General features: G+C 39.0%; 1 protein-coding gene across 6 annotated transcripts in view; it reads left to right on the forward strand.

Moving 5' to 3' along the window:
* The window catches only part of AFF4 (ALF transcription elongation factor 4), a 57,887-nt gene that overhangs the window by 2,602 nt on the left and 31,234 nt on the right, over positions 1-24,051 (forward strand). For 4 of the 6 annotated variants that reach the window (XM_075164492.1, XR_012675998.1, XR_012675999.1 and 1 more), the window contains 4 exons: positions 15,990-16,116; positions 17,479-18,303; positions 19,647-19,691; positions 20,643-20,729. In XM_075164492.1, the coding sequence (XP_075020593.1) occupies positions 15,994-16,116; positions 17,479-18,303; positions 19,647-19,691; positions 20,643-20,729 (1,080 nt within the window). In that variant the 5' untranslated portion in view covers positions 15,990-15,993. Of the gene's footprint in view, positions 1-12,758; positions 12,916-15,989; positions 16,117-17,478; positions 18,304-19,646; positions 19,692-20,642; positions 20,730-24,051 lie in introns of those variants that run through there. The other 2 variants (XM_075164493.1, XM_075164494.1) reach the window with 2 other exon arrangements.

The following is a 24,051-nucleotide window of genomic DNA, read 5'->3' on the forward strand; positions in this document are numbered from 1 at the left end:
TGTTTTCCACTGTGGTTGCTCCTGGATGTCGGATGTGACTAAAGACATATATGATTTGTGTGTTACTGGCTGAAAGAACAGTTCACAGCATCTTTTGAAGCAGACAGGACTCTGTGACCAAGTGATGGTGAAACTGCTGTCCCTTCCACCCGTGTTTTCAGTGGTTATGAGAGTTGCCATAACTGCACATACCTGCTTCTGATGCCTTCCTTCCTTTCTTTCCTGCTCATCCTCTTGTTTTGTGAGTTTTTGAATCATTACTACTCTTACTTTTTGCTCCAGATCAACAGAAATCTACAGTGTTGAGGGTAGAAATATTAACCAGTGGTACTCGTGTCTGAGGCTGAATCTTGAGAGTTGAGACATGAAATCAGCACCTGTCCTATAGGCAGATATTGCCCTTGTTGGGCGTATGGAAAGAGTATGAGCATCTTTCAAGGGCTGCCTCCACCAGCAGCAACGTGTATGTAGAGCTGGGAGGAAAGTTAGTTGCACAGTGTCATATTTGGGGTCTACCTGTCTGAGGATGTAAGAATAGTCTTGAGATTTTAGTGAGTTTGAGGTTTCTTTTCTGCTGCAGTAATTGTTCTCAGCCACATAATTTCAGATTGTTACTCACATGTGGTTTGTTCTACAGGCATGTTTCCTTTCTCTCGTGTTACTATACTCTCACAGTTACCTTCAACAGAGGCTAACAAATAGCTAAACTTGAGTCCACCTGTGGTCTTTGTCATTCGATTTTAATGTCGAATGTTTTTGGAGTTTGTATCAAGAAAGAAGCAATGTTGATGTCATCTTTACTAAGCAGTGAGAAAAGAATGCCCCAAATTGTGGGGAGGTGAAGAGGCCGTAGGATGAAGAGATACTGTCTGGAAATGAGTCAGGAAACTTTAACAGATTACATCTAGATAGAGGAGGGTTAGATGTATGTAAAATATATTGCTAACTGTGTTAAAATAAGAAAATAAAAAATCAGGTTCTTAGAATTGCAAAACTAAAGATGAAAGAACTTATCTGGCAATTATTCTTCTCTTGCAGGATTGTTCCTTCTCTGCAGTTACTAATGTATAACAAGATGCTCTCCAGCTTGTGAAATGATAGGGGTTCTGTCACTGCTTAGGAAATATAACTGCACAGGCTCATGTTCCTTCCTGTCATAAAGCTTTTCTCGTAAGTTTAGTCAGCCTGAATTTTTAAAGTAGTACTGTTCTTTTACTGTATATTTTTCTCTTACAGGAATCCAGATTTATGCTTTTTAGAGACTTGAACTAGATGTACATATTCCTGTTGAGTTAAGGTTTCCCATTTCGGATAATTGTATTGGTGCTCTCTGAAATGAAAATCTAGAGGTGCCTAGCACAGCACATAGCTGCAGCGTAGCACGGCTTGCTTCCTTTTCTGGTTCTGTGCCAGCTTCGTACGCGCCATCCAAAATTCTGTTTTCCCCGTAGCTGTGATATTGTTTGCCTCATGCACTCACGTCTAATTTGGTGTCTGCCATCTCCCCAGGCTCTCAAATTCTTACTACTTTCCAAGCTTCTTTTTCCAACTTTGTATTTCAGACCTCTTTTTTCCCTGATGTAGTGAACTATATTTTCTCCCCAAGTGCATTAGCTTGTAGTTCTTCAAGTTGTCATGTCTCTTGTTCTTACTTGATTCATTAATTCTTGCTGATGAATGTAAAACCTGGTTTATTACCTGGCAGTAGCACCAGGTGCCAACAGGAAAAAAAGAAAAAAAAAAAAATCTCCTTGTGCTTGGTACGTACAAACATTGAATAAGAGAAGTTCTTGCCCTGAAGTCTTGAACTAATTTTCTTCTGTTAACAGCTCATTAAGAAATTTTTTCCTGCACTTCTTTCTATTGAGCTATGGTACCCAGTCCCAACAGCACCTCACTAGAGGGCTCATAGCCCCCTTTTATTGACCTCTCTTTATTACAGTTCATCTCAGTTTTTATTCATGTCATAACATTTATTGATACTGATCATGTACTTGAACGTGTTGCTTTCCATGTTTTACAATTAAGCAAATACAGAGTGTACTTTTACTAATATTGTAATCCTGTAATGATCATGTTTTTCAGGACAGACTGTTTTATCATTCCAAATCTCTCCCTGTGGATAGATGTACTCCTGCAGCCTCACAGCAGTCTCTTGCTATTTATTCCCAGAACTACATTGGGAGCATAAAGACTAGACGTAGTAGACAACAGGCCAGAATAATGGTGCGGTTCTCTTCAGTGTTAGCACTGTGTTTATTTTCCTGCAAAGGATTGATGTTTCCCCCATTATCTGCAGTTTCCAAGAGTAGCTTTAAGATGCGTGTCTTTTGGACTGCACTCACCTCCTCAGCTTTGAAGTTTAGTGGCTTATTCATGGAGGGGCAGAAGGGAGCCCTGAAAATGCGTGTGCCCCTCCTGAAGCTCCTGGGAGTAGCTCTCCTGGGATTGGGAACAGTGTCGGAGAATGTGTCAAACCAAAGGGGATCCCTAAACTTAGTGCTTTTAAAACTCTCTTAGACTGTCTATGGTGTTAAAATGAGAAGGCACCCAGGTTTTGGTATGCTGTAACTTTGTAGTCTCTGGGAAACGGAGCTGAGTACTTGGTATCTCACTGTAGTTGGATCATGGATCATTTTATTTACATACATTTTCCACCTTTAAGGAAAAAATAATAGTATGCTTAATTTTTAGAATGAGACATTGGGAAAATAGTGTTTCTAACCAGTGACCAGTTAAAAAATACTCTTCAGACAGGAAAAATTGTTTAAACTTGTCCTTAGCTCAGATTCTAAGATTTCACCAAGGTAAATCGCTCCCTATTAGATGCTGTCCTCAACAGTTTTGGTTCCTGCTGATATTTCCCACCATTCAAAAGTCTGTCTTTCCTACTTTGTCACTGAAGTGTAGCGGGTACATATGAATCTTTACTTCGAGAGTTGAATCGCAATCTGTGATCAGGCAGTGATGTGAGAAATGAAAGTGTGTTTGAAATATAGAAACCAAATAAATATGAGGAGAACAGAGCAGGTGTTTTGTTGCTCTTCTAGCTGCATACAGCGTGTAGATACCGAGGTAGTAGCCATCTACCCATAGATAGACATGTACTCATAGATAAATGTACAACCACCCTGAAGCCATATAAGGCAATGTTAGTGTAACTGGTCCTCCAGCATCAGAAAATCTGGAAACAAGTTGTGATAGCTTTATTCACCCTAGCAGGCAGTTCTATTCAGTGCTTTTTTCCTCTTGTGCTTTAAGGCTGTGTAGAACAGTCAGAAACGTAGAATGCACTTTCCTTAGCGTGATCCTGTTGCAAGTGTCTGTTTTTAAATGAATATTTAATATTAATAGGGGTTGTCTGCAATATGTTTATATAAATTATGTTTCAAAATACTAAATGTGTACTTCCACGTATGTCACCATCTATGCTAACATTACTATAAAAGCTCAATAGCTGGTCATATTTGTACACCTTTGTACATTCACGTGTATTTTTTTTGTTTCTGCATTTAATTTAATTTCCAAAAGACGTTAAAGAGATTTCAGTGATGGAAGTGCTTAACTGGTTTTAATCAGGCTTTGATGTGCACAAATCATTAAAGCGAGTAGGATGAGGAGGTAAGAGTCCACAATTCTCTTTGTGTAGTTTGGCTGCAGAGCAACTAAGGGAGTATTTTTCCTATAGGGGAGGGTAAAATCAAACAAAAAAAAGCCACATCAAAATGGGAATTTAGTTTTTGTGTGATATTATGTATTTCGTGGGCAGAGGAGTAACCAGAGTTTCTGGAAAAAAAATCAGAAATGTGCCGATCTCATTTTCCAGTGTTCCATTACTATTAGCATAAGCATTTCCTTATTTAAAGATAATTTAAAAATTGGTTGGTCAAAGTCCAAATCTGAAACGTGGAGCCATTAAGATGAAAATTTCAGAAAAACTGAATATGGTGAAACAGGTTAAAGGACTTTATGGAGGAACACGTTGTAAATTTGATTTAGCAAGTTGTACTGTGTTTTGGCATAAATAAGAATAGTAACCTAATGGAAGTTGCTGTGATTGAAAAATGCTTGATTTTACAAAGATGTTTTAATATTATTTTATTCTTGTAACTTCAAGGGCCTTGAAGCATAAAGGTTGGCCAAGATGAGATAAAATGGACTGATATTTTTCCTATCTCATGTCTTTTTTTGATGTGCTGGGTGGTCCTGTATGGAAAAGAGCTTACTGATAGTTTTGTTTGTGTGTTGTGAGTAGGTTTTTGTATATTTGGGCGGGTGGGGGGCTGGTGGTGGTGGTGTTTTCTGTTTGTTTGTTTGAAATTTACCATTAAACCTTCCAGTTTGCATGTGGTTTGTATGTCAGTGACTCCTGCTGGTATGTAACTCCTGCGATCCACGCTGGCTGTAGGCAGAAAGCAATATGACCATGGTACCTGCTTGATATATTATTTTAAGTTGACTGGTGAAGTTTTGGAACCACTATATTGAATTTTGTCCTTATGATGCTGATAGGATAAATTAACATCATATTAAAACGTTAATCTAACACGGTGAAAACTATGGTGTAGATAGGCTTTAGAAAACAAAGGGTGAAAAGGTTTTTCCTGGAGCAATGATGGCTTCTGCTGAAATATCTGCACCAATTATATTTAATGAGGAAAAAATACAAGTAAGAAATTTGTACTGTGTCACCTTCTTAGCCAATAATTACTAGAAATATGTTTTATTAGGAGAGAGTTTTAACAAGTAGTCTTCAGCTTAAATTTGTTAATCACTAGTAACCTCCTAAAAGAGGACTTTTTCCCCCTTCATTTTTTCTCCAATTTCTTGTTTTTTAAGAAAAAATTTGCATTCTTTTATAGCCACATGAAGCAAGATCCATGCCAAATTGACATTTAAAGATGTTTTCACCATGTCCTCTTCACGTATGTAGTAGGCCCAAACAGCTTGTGTTGATTTTTTTTTGTTTGTTTGGGTTTTTCAAAAAAAAAATTGCCATTTGCTCTGCCGATGCAGAGAAGCAGCGCGGTGTGCGTGGGGGCACGGGCACGGCGAGGGGAGCACCGGTGACTGCAGGGATTGCGTGCGCTGCGTGGCACTCCTGCTCTCTGTACTCGGCACGCGCCAGCATGTATTTATTCAGAGGAATGTTAAAATACATTCAGTCATGATTTACTGACAGACTGAAAAACTGAAGATGGTAAAGAATGGGTGTGGTTCAATCTTGTTTTCTATTTAAGAGAAGATGAGTACAAAATTTGGATCTCATTGGCTGGTATAATGGGGTGATTTCTTGCTAGCAGGAGTGTACTTTGTATTTATACAATGTATTTTAATCCATTATACAACTTAATATTTTTAAAATTATTATGTGTAAGTAAATAGTGAATCATACCTTAAAAAAATTAATCTTAGCTTGTACTTAATAGAATTCAGCTAATTCAGCCAACAATGAGGAGTTGCCATCCGTGCCAGGTGCCTAAGAAAGGCAACAAAACTGTTTAATTGAAGTTTGTCCACCATACCCCTGGAAGCTTTAGCAATGAGAAGCATTTCTTGCCATGTAATTTCTGTAGCATTTGAAAGCAGTTTTATCTGTTAACAGAGATGTTATCAGGTTTAAGCTTTGTAACAAACTGACACGCTGAACTGAACTGGCCTATTGCATTAAGTGTTTTGAAATTCAACTGAATTTTGACAAGACTTCTGCAAGATTGCATGTATTTTTCTTTAACTTCATATGAGAAAAAACTCAACTTCTTTCTCTAGTGGCAAGATTCATTGAGTCTCACTGACTTTAAATTATGTATTTTGTTACGCTTCTATGTTTTGCAGTTTCATGTCTGTCAAGTCTTCTAGCTTACAGTTAAAAATACGTTAGGAAGAGCAGTTCAAAACCAGCTTGTACAACGCCTTTACTAGTTTATCAAATGCAGAAGTTAAATTTTTGGTCTGGGTAGACCAAAAACTGTTTACGTATCTTCTGCGGAAGATACTTCATAATTATTATTGCTCATAATTATCACATCTCTGGTGTAACTGCGCGGTCCTCGGATGACAGCGGGTGGCACGTGAGCAGTGCTGGTGCTCTGCGGGGACGACCACAAAGGCACCGTTTGATTCCCGGCTGCCCTGCCTGGGACATGGCATCCCTGTAAACAGGGAGGAGCGCAAGGCATGTTCTGTCCGGGGTGTCTTTGGTGGCTCAGTCTCTTTTTGGTGCTTAAATCTGATAGACCTGTGAACAGCATGACTTTTATTTTAAGGCCACATCTCACAGAAAAGTGCGAAAAAGCTGTAAGAACTTTGGGGGAAAAAAAAAAACCAACTTAACGTCATTAGGGAAAAAAAGGTAACATAATTTTATTAAAAGGGTTTGTATAGCTAAATAAATGTTTATTGACTGTTTTCCTGAAGTAATTGATGCTGTACTAAATGTCTTCATACTCAGTGGCTGCTGCAATTTTAATGTTTTTCTCAATCTGCTTACAGGGATTATAAAATACAGGTGGCATTTAATAGGTAGGATGAAAGGTTAAAACTTTCCAACTTTTTTAACTAGTGTTTGTTTGGAAGCACTGCACATCAAAGCTGTGGCTTTCCTGCTGAATTTCAGCTTACCTCTGTAGGTAGTTCTGGTCCCTTCCTCTTGCTTAAAATTTTTTTTTGCTTTGTGTGCAAATCTTAAATACGCCTCTTCTCTAGTGGTTTTTTCCAAAGTTTAACTAATATGCACTCTCATCATCTTAGTGTACTTAAATTTAAAAAGAAAGTTTTAAGTTATTAGAAAGTATCCCAGGTCTCAGAGCTGTCATGTCATTCATGTATTAATAGCAGTTTTTAGACAGGTAGCAGATGGAGATGAATTTGGTAAACGTTTTACACACAAGTTAGGGTTGAAAACTGGGAATCAGAATTAAAATCCTTATTCTCTCTTTTCTGGCACTCAAAATTGTGGATTTTAAGAAGTCTATGAATCCTTCCAGTTTTCAAAATGCAAAGCAATCCTGGAAATACCATAACTGCCAACGGCACCCATTGATGTTATGTGAGTTCAGGCCGTCACTTTTGGAAAGATATTTACATGCCCACATGCATGAACTCAGTTGGCTTTTTGATGCTTCCCCTCCACTCCCTTTGGTTGTTCTGGTGACAGTCTGGAAACATAATTCACTTTGTTGTGCTGCTTAGTCTTTCTATGGCATACCTCGAGTGTTTTCCCGTGTTTCTGAAGAGAGTTAAATCACAAAATGGTGAAGTTCCTTGATACTGGCTAGTCTGCCGAGATGCTCTCCAGCATCCTTCTGCTCATGTTTCGTCAGTCATAACCGCGCTGCTTGTCAACTGTTGCAGACAAAGCCACCTATGACACTGCGATGCAAAAAACTTAGGCAGTAATTTAATTAGACTTCTGTGGATTTTGTTTTTTTTTTTAATTTGTTTGCTAGTTTTTTTGTTATTGTTTTGTTTTAAACAGGTTGCTTATTCCTACTCTCTAATGCTGATTGACTGTTTTGGGGGCCATGGAGTGTTCAAACTTACCTGTGTTTAAAAATAACCCTGCCCCCATAATACCTATTTTGAACCTGCACAGATTTCCCTAATTCAGCTTAAACAGCTCCAATAAATGGCTGTGCCAGCACGACCAGGAGAGCGGTGCAGGGCAGGAGCACAACATGGGGTGGGAGCTGCTTTGGGCGTCTGCCCTGGACCAGGGACTTGGAACCATACCCATGCTATACTCTCAAATTTTAAAAATTGCCTTTTGGTTTAAGTACCAAGTAGAGCTGGGCACAGGATATATTAATAGCCCCAAAATATTTTACTACTGATACTCGTGTTGTGAAGATGCATCAAATAAAAGTTGTGTTTAGAAAATAAGCTGTGCTTGAAAGAGCAAGGGGAAGAGGCAGAGATGCTATCAGTATTTATACAGCATTGTCATGTGGAAGACACCTTACTCGTGCGAGCAGTTACAAAAAACCTAAGTGGTTTATAGAGTGGCAGAATTTATTATATCAAACCCTGATGTTCGTTTTAGTATGTTATGCAGCAGAATGCGTGAACCTTGGTTACGATAGGAAGTCCAAGATAAATGTCTGGTGAAGCAGTGTAGACAAACGATCTTTCAATAAGGCTGGAGGAAATGGCAGTTAAACCTGGGTAATGTATGTGATTAACTTTTTCTCTCCTTGCTTTTTCTGTAGTTCTGTTAAGATGGGAGAAGGATGCGAACCTTGAAATGAATGTGATTTTTCCCTTTTGCTTTTTCACTCTTGTAGTTTAGATGGCACCTCATTAAAACATTGTCTACTGTTTCAAATCTTATTCAGAGCATATTTATCAGAGAATTTCTGTGAAGTGAATCCTTTCTTAATCCTAATATTGTAGGGTTTATAACACTCAAATGTAATGATGCCTTTTGTGAAAGTAAATTAATGTGAGGAAGTCAGAGCTATAATAGCCAGATTAATGTTGGATGTCTGAATAACTATTGCTTAATAAAATTTAAACACCAATTGTCTTGGCTTCAAAGTTTAAACAGAAGAACATGTAGGTACAGGAATTTGGTTATTAAGTTTCTGCCCAATTAAACTGCAGAATATTGTTGGGAAACAGTATTAGAATATGCTTTGGTTAGCCTGTGTGGACATGAAAAGATTGCATGTAAAAATTTTGTGTTCATGATGCTCCATCTTTGCACTATGCAAATTATAGAACCTACCAGCGATGGAGAATTGAAAGGATGAGGACAATGTTGTTGTTGGAGTGTGAGATTGAACTGGGTTGAAGTTTGCTGAGTTGAGATTTGCATGAGAAACAAATTTGTGTTCCCAGTGGATGGCAGAGCTCTGTTGAGTTCAGTCTGCACTGTAGTGCTTCTGGTTGAAATTCTGCTTTGCTTAACAGTAGAAATGAGCTTTACTTCCCTCTTCTGGCTCAGGTGCGGTTATTGGTAACAAGAGTATGTTGAGGCTCCTCTGTCTTACCTGACTTGGTGTTGTAGTAGGTGCAGAAAATGACAATTGTAGTAGATTATGGCTTTGTTGTATCACAGCGCTCAATCTTAGAGATATTATTTTCGTTTGAGAGTCAGTAACGCCAGTGTTGGGTCATTCCTCTGTGCCATCTGCATGTGCCTTTGCTTTGTGGCAGATAGAGGGACAGCTGATGGAGGAATGAACCATCCTCTGCTGTTTGCGTTCACCGAGAGAGGAGGAGAGAGCAGGGAGTTGTGCTGTCACTTCCTAGACTTCCCGATTTCTCTACCGTTTCTGAAGAGACAGGACAAAAAGGAGGGACTGAAGTTGATGTCTGGTGAGCAGCCTTGCTCTCTACAAAGAAAAAGAGCTGGGAACTTGGTTTCTGAGAGCCAGGCAGCTGTTGCCTCTTCCTGTCCATAAATGGGATAGAAGAAAGAAAAACAGGCAGAGCTGATAGCCTCAGGTCTACTTATTTTCAGAGGAGATAAGGACTATTTCTTTGGAACAGCTCTTCGGGTGGGAGCTACCAGCCTTGCAGAAAAGTCTGGGTGGTGCAGTGTAGTCCCTTTGTGGTTTTCTGTGCTGAACCAAGAATGACCTGCAGTCATGGCTGTATGTTAGAGCTTGTCCTTGATAGTGACACAAAATAAAATTGATGCCTTTATAAGGTTAATCAGGGAGAAGGGGGGATCAGACATTTTCACTACCCTGTAATACTTTTGCACAAAAATAGGACATTTTAAAGAACAGGTAGTTTTGGATCTTTTAAGATCCCTTGAGTAAATTACGTCAAACCAGTCTTGCAAATTCTTCCTGGATGTAAACAATTTTAAGCTATTTTAGTAGTATGTTGTTGAAGTGGACTTAAAACTTGGTTTTAAATGAGCTGTATTGCAGCTGAAGTTAGAAGTTTCCTCCTTAATTTGGCTTCTAAAATCCAGCTGCCTGGTGTTAAGTTTTACCTTAGTCAAAATGCAGTCCTTGCTTCTATGTGCTGAATCTCATGTATGATGAATAATATACCCATTTCTCATGGGAACTTGTTTAATGAGATGTTACGTTTATAGAGCCTCTTTAGTTGTAAAGGATCCCCAAGTCCTTTTTCAGTAGTTAGCGTTGAGTTACAAATCATCACTATGATTCTTAGATCCATTATTGTGGTCTGGTGACTTCTCAGGTAGAAGATGCTGATACTTGGGTAACCTGATACAGCTTTGGGGAATGAAGGGGGGAATCTGGCAGATAAAACTAAAGAGCAGGATGCAATTACTTGCATCGTCACTTGATTGAGACACTGGAATTAACAACGTGCTCTTCCAAAAAGTACTGTGAAATTTTTCTCGACTAACGGTGGTGAAGGATTTGTGCTCATTCGTCTGAGAAGCAGCGGCAAGTCCAGGCGTATAGTGCTTTCTTGGGGATTTCTGTGGTGGTTCGTAGCTGAGTAGGAAGGAGAAGTGCCGTGCCTGTAACAAACTGCGAGCTCTGCCCTCCCTGGTAGTTCTCATCAAATATTAACCTGACCGAGGCCAACTTGGGTTTTTTATTTTATTTTTTTTTTAAATCTCTCTCACCCCACAGTACGTACAAAGGTGTTCATGTGCAGCTCTTACAGCACTTTGTGATCGCATTGTTGAATGTGCAGAAGGAATCCCTCACTTGAAGGGTGGGATAGAAACATTTATGCTTATATTACAGAAATGAGAAACATTTATGTTTGTGTTAATGGTGAATCACTGGTTTGTATCTGTAAAAAATTACTTTGTTAAAAAGTGGAATACTTCGTCCTTTTGAAACATTGTTTTTTCCTGTTTCTTGACAAGTATGAATGTTATTTGAATTCTCTGTAAACTCTTGTTCTTAGTTTTGTTCCTTATTTCAGTGTTATAAAACTCTGTGAAGACAACTTTGATGACTGTAGTGCTTCTGTGTTTGCAACATGGTGACTGTCCTTTAAACTGAACCTGGAGAAGCATACTATTTTGTGCAAAACCGTGTCATTTTAGTAGGAAGGTTTTTTTTTTTCCCTGCAGGTTTTTTTTTTTTTTTTTTTACCATAACATAGAAAGCTGGAAGTTAAGACTACGCATTCACTTTTATGTGATAAGAATTAAATAGCTCTTGGTAACACCAGAGCATGTTCCTGTTTTGTATGTTGGTGGGGTTTTGTTCATTTTGTTGTTGCGGGGCAGTTATTTTTAATTTCTCCCTTTTTTAACAGCTCTTATGTGAGTGCATTTGTATTAAAAGCTGACAGAGTAGCATTTTAGGATTGTGTACGTGATTTTAGTGATGGGATTAGTAGCAATGCCATACTTGACATACAAGTTGGGAGAAGCATGCCATGCCGACTCCTTAGATGCGTCTTGCTCTTCATGGTACAAGTAAGAAAATACTTGAAATAAGTAACGGGTATCTCTGGGAGGGAGTTCGACGCAGCATTAAGGCAGTTTCTGGTATTTTTAAATGCCTTCTGAAAACATATAATTCCTTATTACAAGCAGGACTTCCAGCTTTCTTTTTCCTCCTTTTTCTAAAAAAAAAAAAAAAAAAAAAATTTCAGTTGTCTGTGCTTCGTGCAGCTGGGTGTGCCCTGCGTGAAGCACTAGATATTGTGTGTTCTCTCTGAAGACTGTTTATCGTTCTGGCCAAATGTTGTCAAACAAAATTTGTGTTTCATCACAACCAATTAACCAGCAGTGGATAAATGAACTGTTTGATTTGTCTTGCTTATGAAACCAATTCAGATAGAAAAAAGCCCTTGAGTTAAATGAGGATGTCTTGAAGGAAGTCAAGGTGTTGTAAACATGCTTTGAAGATCCACTAATGCCTGGTTGAAAAGTGGTGGTTTTGGATCACCTTTTGATGGGCTGCGCGTGGAGGGTTCCTCGGGCGGACCTTCGCCTTTGATGGTTTTGCCTTACGGTGTCTGGGAAGATGGAGCGATGCTGCTGCTGGTGAGGGTGCTGGTGAACTTGTGCAAGGACAGGCTCACGGATGCCTGATGTGGTTCAAGAGGGTGAGAAATAGGCTGTTAGTCCCACGCCTGTACCCAGGGATTGGCCAAGGTCCTCTTCCCTTTAACAGCGTTGCCAGTAAAACTTTGGCAATGTGGGTGTGTTGTTTTTTGTTTTATTTAAACTGAAAGTGTGGTCCAAAAGTCCCACACCTGGGATCTGTCCCCCTGCCCCAGAGCTGAGGGAGCGGGAGGTGGGAAGCAGGAGAAGGCTGCAGCAGGCGGGCAGGGCAGCAGCAATGCTGCAATTTCGTAACGCGAGTTATAAAGTCCAGGATGATGATTGCTTGAGTGAACTCTAGCCAAAGCCATGCCCTTTTTGGATTAAGGATGAACAGAAATACCAAATAGGATTTAGTAAGATGTTGGAACGATAAGTGAAAATTGTGTTTCTGGTATGGATGATCTGAATGACGCTCGACTAGTTCATTTGCTCAGTACATCTAGATCAGCAGTTCACAGTGGGTTAAAGAATACGCACAAGTGAATGTTGTGTCAGAAGTTTCTGTGGACTTCCTGCTGAATTTCCTTCTTTGTTTCAACTCTTTGTATTGAGCTGGAGAAAAGGCAGGAGATTTGAACTGTCAGTTGTGTAGTGAAGTCACGTACTAAATGGACTGTGCAGAGTACAGCGTGGCTAACTGCAAAAATAATGACTCAAACCTTACAGAATTAGACTGTCTAAAAATGGAAATACTATGCTGTGCTTTAGGCCTGTTTTCTAATTCCTTTTAATTTTTTAACTTTTCTTTCCCCAGATGTGGAAATTAAGGTGACTTTGGTCCTTGCTGCGGGGGCATTAGTTTTGTCTCCCTTAGCCTGGCTCTCTGCTCCTCCTAGGAGTTCACACTTTCGCTCAGGCCTCCCGGGAAGAGGGAAAGGGAAATTATAGCAGGATCCTCTTGATAGCAGCAGGTACAGGTCAACAAGTTCTTCATCTTCCACTTCCAGGCCTGGTGTGCAGGGCGGGAGGAGCAGAGATGCTGTCCTCTTGCCCAGAGGGTGGGGTAGGGGTGGCAGGAGCTCAGCTGCACCAACCTGCTCCGGGCTCTTTTATCTTGTGGGAAAAGGTTTAAATCTGGGGAGCGGGTGTGGATGTGGGAGAGGAAGAAGCAGTTCTGCCTCCGTGCAGCTCTGGCTGCGTCTGCAGCGGTGGTGGGAGAGGCGACGGGGCAGAGCTCCTTCCCACCAGTCAGCGATGAAACTGGGAGAGAGCGGAGCTTCTCATGCCAGCGTGAGACGGGGCTGGTGTTCGCTCTGACTTGGGGCAAAAAAAGCGGAGGACCAGCAAATCGTACATAAGTTTGATCAGGACCAGCAAATAGTACATAACTTTGATCACAGTAGTAGAATTTTGGACAGTGGATTTTAAAAGTTCATTATAATTACAAGTGGTCTGAAAACTTAGTTTTTGCAATTTCCGTTATGCTGAAGTTAATTGCTAGCAATGTTGATTTAGAGGGTGTGCCTCAGTCTTCTGCTTTTCAAAGTACCTTTACTGCTTGCTTTTCCAGAACACAGGCAAATTTATCTTCTGTAATGTTTCATGGCTGTGGAGGATATGAATTTGACTGGGAAAAGTTGTCTGAAGTACAGAGTTAAGAAAGCCCCGCTAACTTCATTTATTTACACATTTAATGCTAGTGTGATTTTAATAGCTTAGTACACATTGTAGGCACTTAAAATATCTCTGAGTAGCAATTTAGAAGATTAGATAGAAACAAGTCTAACTTGGATCACATTCAAATTATTGACTCTAATAAAAAGTTAAAAACCCCTGAACCCAATCCCCATACAGTCAAAATGACTACCCGTAAAGATATTTATCAGTTACTATACTGCAAAAGACTGGGGAGGAGTGGTAAAAGATGTGATTAGCTGGTATATTTCTGATGACTAATTTTGCATTGACCTGACAGGTATAGCCAGATCAACTCTGGTTTTGCTCCAGCTCTCATCTCAAGTGGATCTTTGCTATAATGTTCCTTTCATGTGACAGTGTTTGTACAAATGTTTTTTTCCTCAGTCCCACGAGTAATAGTAAATGTTGATACAATTTTGGAAGATTATGCTTGTCTCTGTGAAAAATAGTAAAGGTCTTTGTTAATATTTAACCCTCTATTTGTAAAATGTAGAATTCTTAGTTAAGATTATAATCTTCTAAATGTATAGCTGTATATAATTCACAATATTAGTGTATTGATGTGAATGAACAACTCAAAGATAGGGGACTCCTATTCCTTGCCTCACATTTTGCCTTTAATAGTAAAATGGCATAGATTCAAACTGTTCCAGCTGGCTTTAACTGATCAGTATCTATAATTAAATCTGATATTTTTCTCTGTTTAAATTCTACATGTATAAGAAATTGGGCTGCAGTCTGAAGAATAAGTTTTTGAAGCCTCAAACTTTTAGAACAAGTTTGCCATTAATGTGAAAATGATCCAGGTAGTTTGCTTGCCACATTCCAGTGTGCAGGTCCCTCTCTCGGTAGGCAGCCTTGATGTTCACTTGCAGTTACATGAGTTCAGCTGATTACGGGATAACTGGAGAAAAAAGTGATTTTTCACACATAATTTAAAAGTTATCGTATTCATAGGCTTGATACCAGCATCGAGTTGGATTATGCTAATGCTTTTACCTTGTTTACAATGCAAATGTTTACAATGCAGGGAAATACAGCAAACCTGTCGCCTTAAAAAGGGTCAAAGATTTAAACTTACACTGTGGGTTTATTCTGGTTTTGGCATCCTCTTAGATTTCACTATATTCAGAGTAGTAGGCAAAATGAAGCCAAATGAGTAAGAAATTACAGTAATAGGCTAAAATGTTATTAAGGTGAAAAGACTAATATTTTAAAAACTGAGTGATAGGTTGAAGTCTTGTTTAGAATGGAATAGCTGGTTTTGCATAGCTTGCAAAGTAATGCTGTAGCAATTTTTTTTTTTTTTTTAAATGATCAGGCAGCTGTCTAAAAACATAAAATAATGATTTTCTGAGCAGATGACATTTTCATTTTAGCCTGCAAATTATGTGGAAGAGTATCTATTTCTTTCCTGGAAGCACCTACCATGCTTTTTGCAGATCAGCAAGGCACATTTATAAATCTCTTGATATGAAGTATAGCACATGTTAAAAGAGTTAGTACCACCTTATTTATAATCTTATTTTGTTTACTCCTTTAAGTCCCAATGCTTTATCAAGCTTAAAGGGAATCTGTTCCAACTTTTTTTTTTGTGTGTTGCAGCAGTTTGACGTATTTCTGTTAACTCAAGCAGCAAGACCAAACTGCAAAGTAAAATTTGTGAGAGGGGAGATTGGCAGTTTTTTAATCTGCATTTTCCCAGTAGGAGAACACTGTATGGTCTAAGGCACAAGGTGCAATATTGCCAGAACTTCACTGAAATTACTGCTTTGAGTAGAAATGTCTTTTGGGAGTCAGGGAGGAAGGGAGACCTGGAAACAACATCAAAGCTTGAGGTTACAGTGTGTTGGTGAATGGGTACCAATAAAGATATGTCAGCAGCAAAAATAAAACCAAATCTACAGTAGAAGTCAGGCTCTGAATGGTTGGGGGAATAAGAAAGTAAAATTGCAGAACGTTTGGGGGATGTGGAGGAGAAAAAGGATTTTAGAAATGAATGGGAGATGTACAGCGTGGATTAAAATAGCTAAATGATTCAAGCAGGTGAAATGGTTTGAAATAGTTACTTGCCTGAGGACTTTGTGGATTTTTTTTTTGTTTTTTTTTTTTATCACTGCATAAACTTTCCCTGTTAGAAGCTAGCTGTAGATTGTGGGTTATAACTCTTCTAAGTGCGAGGTGTCTTAAATTGGACAAACATCTTTTCAGTTTTGAGGAGTTAGAGTCAGCAGGGGGTTCTTAACTGACATAATTCTTTCAGCAGAACAGGTACAGGGGCTAGCTGTGTGCGCTTGCAAACCTCCTCGTTTCCTTCTGTGATCAGAAATTACTTTTTTATTTGTAGCAACATGAACCGTGAAGACCGGAATGTGCTGCGTATGAAAGAAAGGGAAAGGCGAAATCAAGAAATTCAACAGGGTGAAGAAGCCTTTCCACCTAACTCTCCTCTCTTTGCTGAACCATACAAAGTTGTGAGTTTATGTGGTTCTTACAAATGCAGTTTTTATAGCAGAAGTCATATGCAAATCTGTATTTTAAATTTATTTTTATCTGCATTCTCTTTAGACCCACAGCTCTTATGTCAACCAAGTATTTTAGCAGGGCTTGAAAGTAAGGACGGACAGTTGCTAACCAGCTCTACTGGCAGATTTATAGTAATGTGTACAAAGGAAGGGCTTCTTTGCAGGGAGTGATAAAAGGGATGATAAAACCATGAAATTTTGGGTTTGCTTTTGCTACAGTGACTCAAAACAATTAAACTGTCCATTGTGTCATGCCAAATTCCTTTTTTTTGGGTGCCTTAGCCTGTTGCTAAACTTTCTAACCTTCAGTAATCCAGACCTGGCTAAGTTCAGAAAGAGAACGTTTAAATAGGAGATTAATTTTAAATGCTGAAATGCCTGATACGATAGGATTATCAGCTTTAACTAGTATGCTAATTGTTTGTATCTGATTTTTTAGTTTGTTTTGAAAGAGTTGACTCTGTTTATGATCTCGCACAGCTTTAAACCTGTGCTAGGTTTCCTTCCAGGTTTGATTTGCTGAACAGAACTGAAAAAAAATAACCTAATTCTGAGGTAGCTGAAAAAAAGTACCATTTAAGGTTTTCATTATGTAGCTCAAAATTTACTTTGAAAGCAAACCCATGCGCTTATCACAATTTCAGCTGGTTTGCAAGAAGTAAAACATTGTGACTGAAAACGGTCTTCCTGCGGGAGGAAAGTTGAGAAATGTTTTTTTTAATTCCTGTCCTCCCATCACTTTACTTTATAACCAAATCCCACATGTATGAAGTTAACTAAAAGTGGTTGGGATGCATCGGTAATGATACAGTATACCTGATTTGGAAAACAAACTGGTTATATAAGAAAGAACCCTTCTAACTGTTGGCAGCAAGAATTATGCCAGTATAAATACCAGTTAAAAATTACGTGCAGTGGTGAGGGTAAGCTGATTTTATTTTACCATTAATTAAAAATTTTTAGGACTAATGCATTCTGTATTAGAGAAATAGTCTTTAAGGTGACAATTTTTAAAAGCATCTACAATTTTTAAACTTGCATCCATCTCACCAATGCATTATTTGAAGCATTGATTAGTGCTGTTTCAACTATTCTGCTGCTGAAGTACATCTTTTCCTTATGTTTTGGGGGGATTAAATTACTGCTTTAAGAACTAAAATTGGGAATTGGGAACAATGACAAAAAAGACATGGATGCTAGCCATGATCTTAGCCCTGAAATATAGATTAACTGCAGTAGTTGTCAAATCAATTAACTGAAAGTGAAGTTGTGATTTTTTTAAAGCATTATTTTTTAAAATTATTTTCACAGACCAGCAAAGAAGACAAATTGTCTAGTCGTATTCAGAGCATGCTTGGTAATTATGATGAAATGGAGGATCTTATAGGAGATAGATCGCTACAAAAGCTTGTTGTAATTCCCAAACCAACTGTACCATCAGCACCAGATGAAAAATCAAACCAAAGTTTCTTTGGTGATCAGAGACATAATACTAGCTCACATCAGAGCAGCAAATGGACTCCTGTAGGACCAGCACCTAGCACTTCCTCGCAATCTCAGAAACGGTCCTCGGGTTTACAGAGCGGACATAGTAGTCAGCGTGGCAGCGGCAATCACACTAGCAGTAGTGGCCAGAGGCATGACCGTGACTCGTACAGTAGCAGCAGCAGCCGCAAAAAAAGCCAGCATGGGTCCGAACACTCCAAACCCCGTTCTTCCAGCCCTGGAAAACCATCTGCTGTTTCTTCGTTGAGCTCCAGCCATTCGAGATCTCATGGAAATGATCACCACAGCAAAGAACATCAACGTTCAAAATCCCCCCGGGATCCTGATGCCAACTGGGACTCTCCCTCCCGTGTACCCTCATTTTCAAGTGGACAACACTCTAATCAGTCTTTTCCACCTTCACTAATGTCCAAGTCCAGTTCAATGTTACAGAAACCCACTGCGTACGTAAGGCCAATGGATGGACAGGAATCCATGGAACCAAAGTTATCCTCTGAACACTACAGTAGTCAGACTCACAGCAGCAGCATGAATGAGCTGAAGCCTAGCAGCAAAGCACATCTAACCAAGCTGAAAATACCTTCTCAACCACTAGATGTAAGTTGCTATCTGATTCCTGGCTTCTTAAATGTAAGTCCCTTTGGGCTGGGATTTTCCAGCTTCTTTAAAATCCCAATCTACATAACTGAAATTCAGTTTTTAGTAAACACTGGGGGTTTTTTGTTACGCAAAGCATCTTAAACTTACGCAGTGAAGACGTGTATTTTACATGGGGAATGTACAAAAGTAATTATTTTTTCCTTCTGCTTCTTCCATGTGGATACTGTGATTTGTATTAAATAAAGGCTATGAGACATTCAGAAAGGCTAACTTAACCGAGAGAGGCTAATTTTCATAGAGTATTTCTGTAGTCAGAAGTTAGCGAAATAGTGGGATATTCACAAATATTTTGATAAGCTAGATACATATATTGTCACTACTGGGTGTCATGTTGTCTTAAACTAGTGATACTATGTGCATATATCAGATTTTCTTTTGAAGTGTGCAGCAATTACTAGATGTGATTATTATACCTTCACCTACAGAAAATAAGCTAACCCTAAAGCACACCAAATTGAGCAGGGTTCAGAACTTGTATCAGGTATGCTGCATACAAAAAACAGTTAACAACTTTTAATAGTTTGGTAATTCCTGAATTGTTAAGGCACAGACTCTGACTAGAGCTCACTTACAAGGAGAGTGCCTTTCTTAATAATAAAATGTCATTGCATCTCCTATTTAACTGCTTGAATCGTGGTAGCTAGAGAAAACCCCATTTGTTCCTGGGATTTCAACAAATCGCAAAATAAGATCCAGGACACAGGTAAGGAAATCTGAAAACAAACTTATTTTCTTATTCATGAAGGCTTGATATGCTAATGCTGGTGCAGTGAATCACATAGTAGCTTTGCTTCCTTTCTGCTTGTGGCAGTCAGGGATGCAGAAGATTCATAGTTTCATAATTATTGCTGTTTCTAGATTCATGCTGTAATGTATGTTTTACTTCATAATGCAGTTTGTCATTACTGTGTATTCACGGTCATGCATTTGAATTCAGATATTATCCAGTGGCTTCTTCCAGGAAATGATTGAAAGCTAAGATTCTCTTTCCTCTCTCTCTAGAAGTTTTTAATATCACTGACTGGCTATGATCACTTTAACTGTCAAGTGAAAAGTAAGAGATTATTGTGGCAGTTTTATAGATCTCATGTATTTGCTTTTCATAGGTGGATGTGACTCATACCATAAAAATATGGATCTATGATATTAAAATTAATGTTGCTGAAAAGAATTAGCAAGGTCTGTTTGTATCTATATAGAGTCCATATGAGTCATGATAAGGATTGAAGTTTATTTTTACCTGTTTCTAGCCCCTGGGGTCTTTTAAGGAAAATTTGCTTTAGGAGACATTAATCTTGAGTTTTGATTTGTAGGCATCAGCATCTGGTGATGTGAGCTGCGTGGATGAAATTCTAAAAGTAAGTTCTCTGTGCTTTTGTTCATAACTTGTTGAAAATACAAACATTACTAAGGGAGGTGGAAAGTATTCTGCAGTTGATTAGTGCCTTTTAAATTGACTTGGCTTCAAGTCGTTACAGGAAGGCTCTTCAATTACTCCTCCAGCGCAGGTAGACTGGGGAAAACTGGAAGCTGGGCACCGGGTGTTGCTGGGTGTGCACATCGTCTTCTGGGTATCCTCACTGCGTGCCTGTTCTTCTAGGCCACCTCCCTGTTAACCTAACCAGAACTACCCATTTCTTCCACCAAAATACAGTCATTAGATTCTGATATCTTTTTAGATGATAGTAATTTTTTTGCTACCCCAGCACAGAACTTTCCCTTCTCTTCTACCTAGGTTATTTTCTCAAGTCTTTTTACCTCTCATGTGATCCCCTGGTCGTATGTCTACTATCACAAAAGAATCATTAGATTCCCGTTGAGCATTTCCATGGTTTACCATTTGCTCTGACATTCAGTGCTCCATGGTCCCTGGAGATGCTCTGAGAGAATACTAGCCACTTTCTCTCCAGCTTCAGGCATTTGATTTTCCCCTTTTTCCTCAAACTTTATAGACTTCCCTTTCCTAGGATTCTTCTTTCTACCCCTGTATCCTACATGTGCTCTTCACAGTCTGAAATGATCAGACTCTGACTTCGACTGCAGTTTATTTTCAGGCCAACCAATTTTATTGATTTATGCCTTTCTGCTTGTCTTAACCATCTGTTCTCATGGGTAACAATTTAAGATTTAGGTTTATGTGTAAAATCTTTGTTACACATCTGGGAAATTAAGGTTTGAATATAAAGCTTAGTGAAGTGTGGACAATGAACTGAAAATTGAGAGACAGGGTTACCATTTGAATCAAGATTGTAACTTGAAATCTTTGCTTTAATTTTGTTAATAGCTTTTCTTTTTCATTCTGGTTGTAGGAGATGACCCATTCTTGGCCTCCTCCACTGACTGCTATTCATACGCCATGCAAAACTGAACCGTCAAAATTTCCTTTTCCAACAAAGGTCAGTCCTGTAGTCAAATACTGAATGCTGTTGAAAGAGTAACTCCTATTAAAGACCAGGATTTTGGAACTCTTTTAGATTCAATTCCGTATAGTTCTGGGTTTGTTTCAGTGCTTTGTATCTCTTTATCTTGCTTCACAACAATATTTGTCAACAGTAGCCTTATGAAGAATGTCATCGTTTTTCCTCTGATTTACGCACACACAGCAGTCTGCAAAGATGTCTATAATATAGCTTTCCTTTTACTTTTTAATTTTTGTTTCATAAATTCAAACCTTCAGGATACTTCTGAAGCTTGAAAATGCCATTGAGCCTTTTCCCTATTAGGGAAACGCTTTGCACCATTTTGTGTAGAGGCAAGCAAATGTTTTGTTTACCTCCCTCCATCTAGCAAAGCAATGGAGACTGGCTGGTAAATGCTAAGAAATTTAAATGTCGTTTTCTGCATAAACTGAATTTTCCTCATAATTTTGAAGTCCATTAATAGTTCTATTAGATTTTTAATTACAAAAAAATTAAAAGTTTTAAAATCAGATGTTTTGCTGAAGAAATTTTGAGATCACTTGTTCCGAAAGATCTCTTCCTAACCTCCCATATACTTAATAACTACTGAAGCGTTTAAGCTATTAATTCTAAAGAGAAATCGGTTGCTTTTTGCTGCTGTTGACAGCACAAGGCACGGTTCCAGGAGACCTGCTTGAGCTGACACCTCTGAGGAAGGAGTTCTCTTGCTCTCAGCTGCTTACTCCCCCCGCTGAGGCTGGGTCTGGCAGCCCCAGCTGCAGGGTTTCAAGGCAAACCGGCACTGGTGATTGTTTGCCTTGAAATACAGCTCTGTGATCTGCAGTATCTTGGAAGGTGATGGGTAGGCAGGGTAGAGATAGGCAGGGTAGATAGCTGTGGGTAGCAACTTCAGCAAGTACAGTTCAGCTTGCAATAGCTGACTCATTCAAGAATTCATGTTTTGTTTCCTGTATCTACTGATTACCAGTAAAAGATTTAACTCGACAATATAATTTTTCTCCAGACTCAACATATATCTGAAATGGATTGGAATACTCCACCCCTAATTTGGCATAACTTCAGAGTGAAGAAATCATGCTGTTTGTCTTTTAAAAGTTACCTTCATAATAATTAAGACTACACTTTTTCTGACCAGACTGCTGTTTTAGAGCACACTTGCTGCTATCAATTTCCTGTTTGATCCAAATTGCTCCCCAAAACAGAACAGTTCAGTGAAGTATTTTAAGATGATTTTCTCTCTGAGGTCTTTTATGTAATCTGTTGAAACAGATTGTCTTACGTGAATGCTTTGACATCACCTTCTTTTGGCCAAAGGTTCCAGGTCCCATGTTTTAAGTGCACATCCATAAAACCCCCGCAGACTGGTGCGAAGTTAAATGGTTCAGGTTCTCGTACTGGCTAGATACCCCAGAGCTATGGGCAGTCCTGTGGTCATTGCTCTCTGTGTTGCGTGTTCCTGTCTCACTGCATCTTGCTTGCTTCTCTCCGGTGAGCTGAAAATGCAGAACATACTATACAGTTCTTAGCTTTACTTTTGAAGGCATATCTAGAAAAAAATCGTGTTGTCTATTTTCTTACCATTAGATCAATATTAATTTGGCATATATTACTTTTAGTCAGGGTTTATTTGCTGTGTTATATAAAACTGTGAACTTGGAAATAATTCTTACCTTTTATTGTAAAGAAAGAAAATCCACACCTTTCCTCATCAACAAAGGTGCTTATTCCACTGCTTTGAGTACTTATTCCTGAACTTCTGGGGAGATATTTTCCCTTCACACACTTTTGAGCACACTTGATTGTGGGGTTGCTAGAACTGCTTGTTTCTGCGTTTTCTGGTATTTGATTCAGTTTGGGAAGAAAGAAGGTGTGCAGAAATATATGTCTGTGATGCAGAGAGAAACTATGTAAGATTGCACAGTCTTGTTGATGTTTGAACAAAAGAGGTAGGTTGTGTTTTTTTGAACCTATCAACCTGGATTGTGTTTCTTCACCCGGTTTGCAAAAAATTCCATTTATGGCTGCTCTGAGTCTCTTGACTTTTTGCCAGCTTTTTTATTTTGTGGCTGCACATCTTAGCCATGGAACTTTGTCAAATTCTCTCTCCGCATCCAAAGCCTATAATTTCCTCTGCCTTCTCCGCTCTGTCATTCTTGGCAGCAGGATCTTCGCAGAATTCCAGCGAGTTAGCGAGCCATAGGCTTGTGCAGTCTGGACCCAGAGCAGAATTCAGAAAACAAAACAAAACAGTGGTTTGCTTTAATCAAGCAGTACTGTTCGAGGAAAGCTCGTTCTCTTTAATACTGTGCTCAATTTATTTACAAGTATGTGCTGCAGTGTTTCACAGCATTCCTCTTACGTGCAGAAGTTTGGTATGTTTTGCCTGCACACATAAAAATAAGCTCCCTTTGGTGGACCAGTCAATTTTATTTGTAAGACTGTTGGGATAAGATGATTTTCCCCATGTGTAGATAGTGAGTAGTTTGAAGGGACACAAACTCCTGACTGGGGCCTCTCTGCATTACTATAAATATATCTAATAATTACCAGGAAGTCTTTGAATCAGATGATAAAACTTCATGAAAATAGGTCAGGGAAAGTTTTACGGATGCTATGAAAAAAAAGTAGATTCCTGAGTCTTGATAAAAAATGTTATCCAAACACTCTGTAATTTTATCCTATATAACTCTTTTTAAGCCATGGGCTTGCAGTCAAAAACTCCAAAAATACTGGCATGTTTGTAAAATATATTAAAAAACCCAGCTGTTTGTTAGAGAGTGGAAGTTTTTCGTTTCAAAGTAACGTGAGAGGATTGGCAGTTTTTGTACCTGCATACCTGTGCAGTGACCTAGAGGCATCTCTGGAGAGGCGGATTCTGTCTCCGGGTTTGTTCAGAGTCTGCCCTGTGCTGCAGTTACCGAGAAGGCCTGCGGTCAGGTCCCTTGATCCGCTGTAATACAGAAACTTTCTTCTGAGAAATAAAAATGAGATCTGACCTGAGATTTCAAACACTAAGTGGAAATGGGTCCCATTCACCACACCTGGGACTGCAGCCAAGCTGGTAACCTACAAATGAGAATTCGGTACCCCGCTGCCGTTCTATCCAGCTGGCGAGTGTTTTTCTCTCCACAGTTTTAGTGTCTGAGTACAAGCTGAGATTTTGTTTCCTGCTTAAGTGTCTTCACTATCTAACCTCAGCAGTCTATTATACTTCGCTTAAAAGAGTTTCCTTCCTTTAAGTTGTTTTTAATTTCTTCTTTCTGAAGTAGACCTTTAGAAGATATTGCTGTAAATAACT

The sequence above is a fragment of the Calonectris borealis genome, chromosome 15, assembly GCF_964195595.1.
Source record: "Calonectris borealis chromosome 15, bCalBor7.hap1.2, whole genome shotgun sequence".
Taxonomy (NCBI): Eukaryota; Metazoa; Chordata; class Aves; order Procellariiformes; family Procellariidae; genus Calonectris; species Calonectris borealis.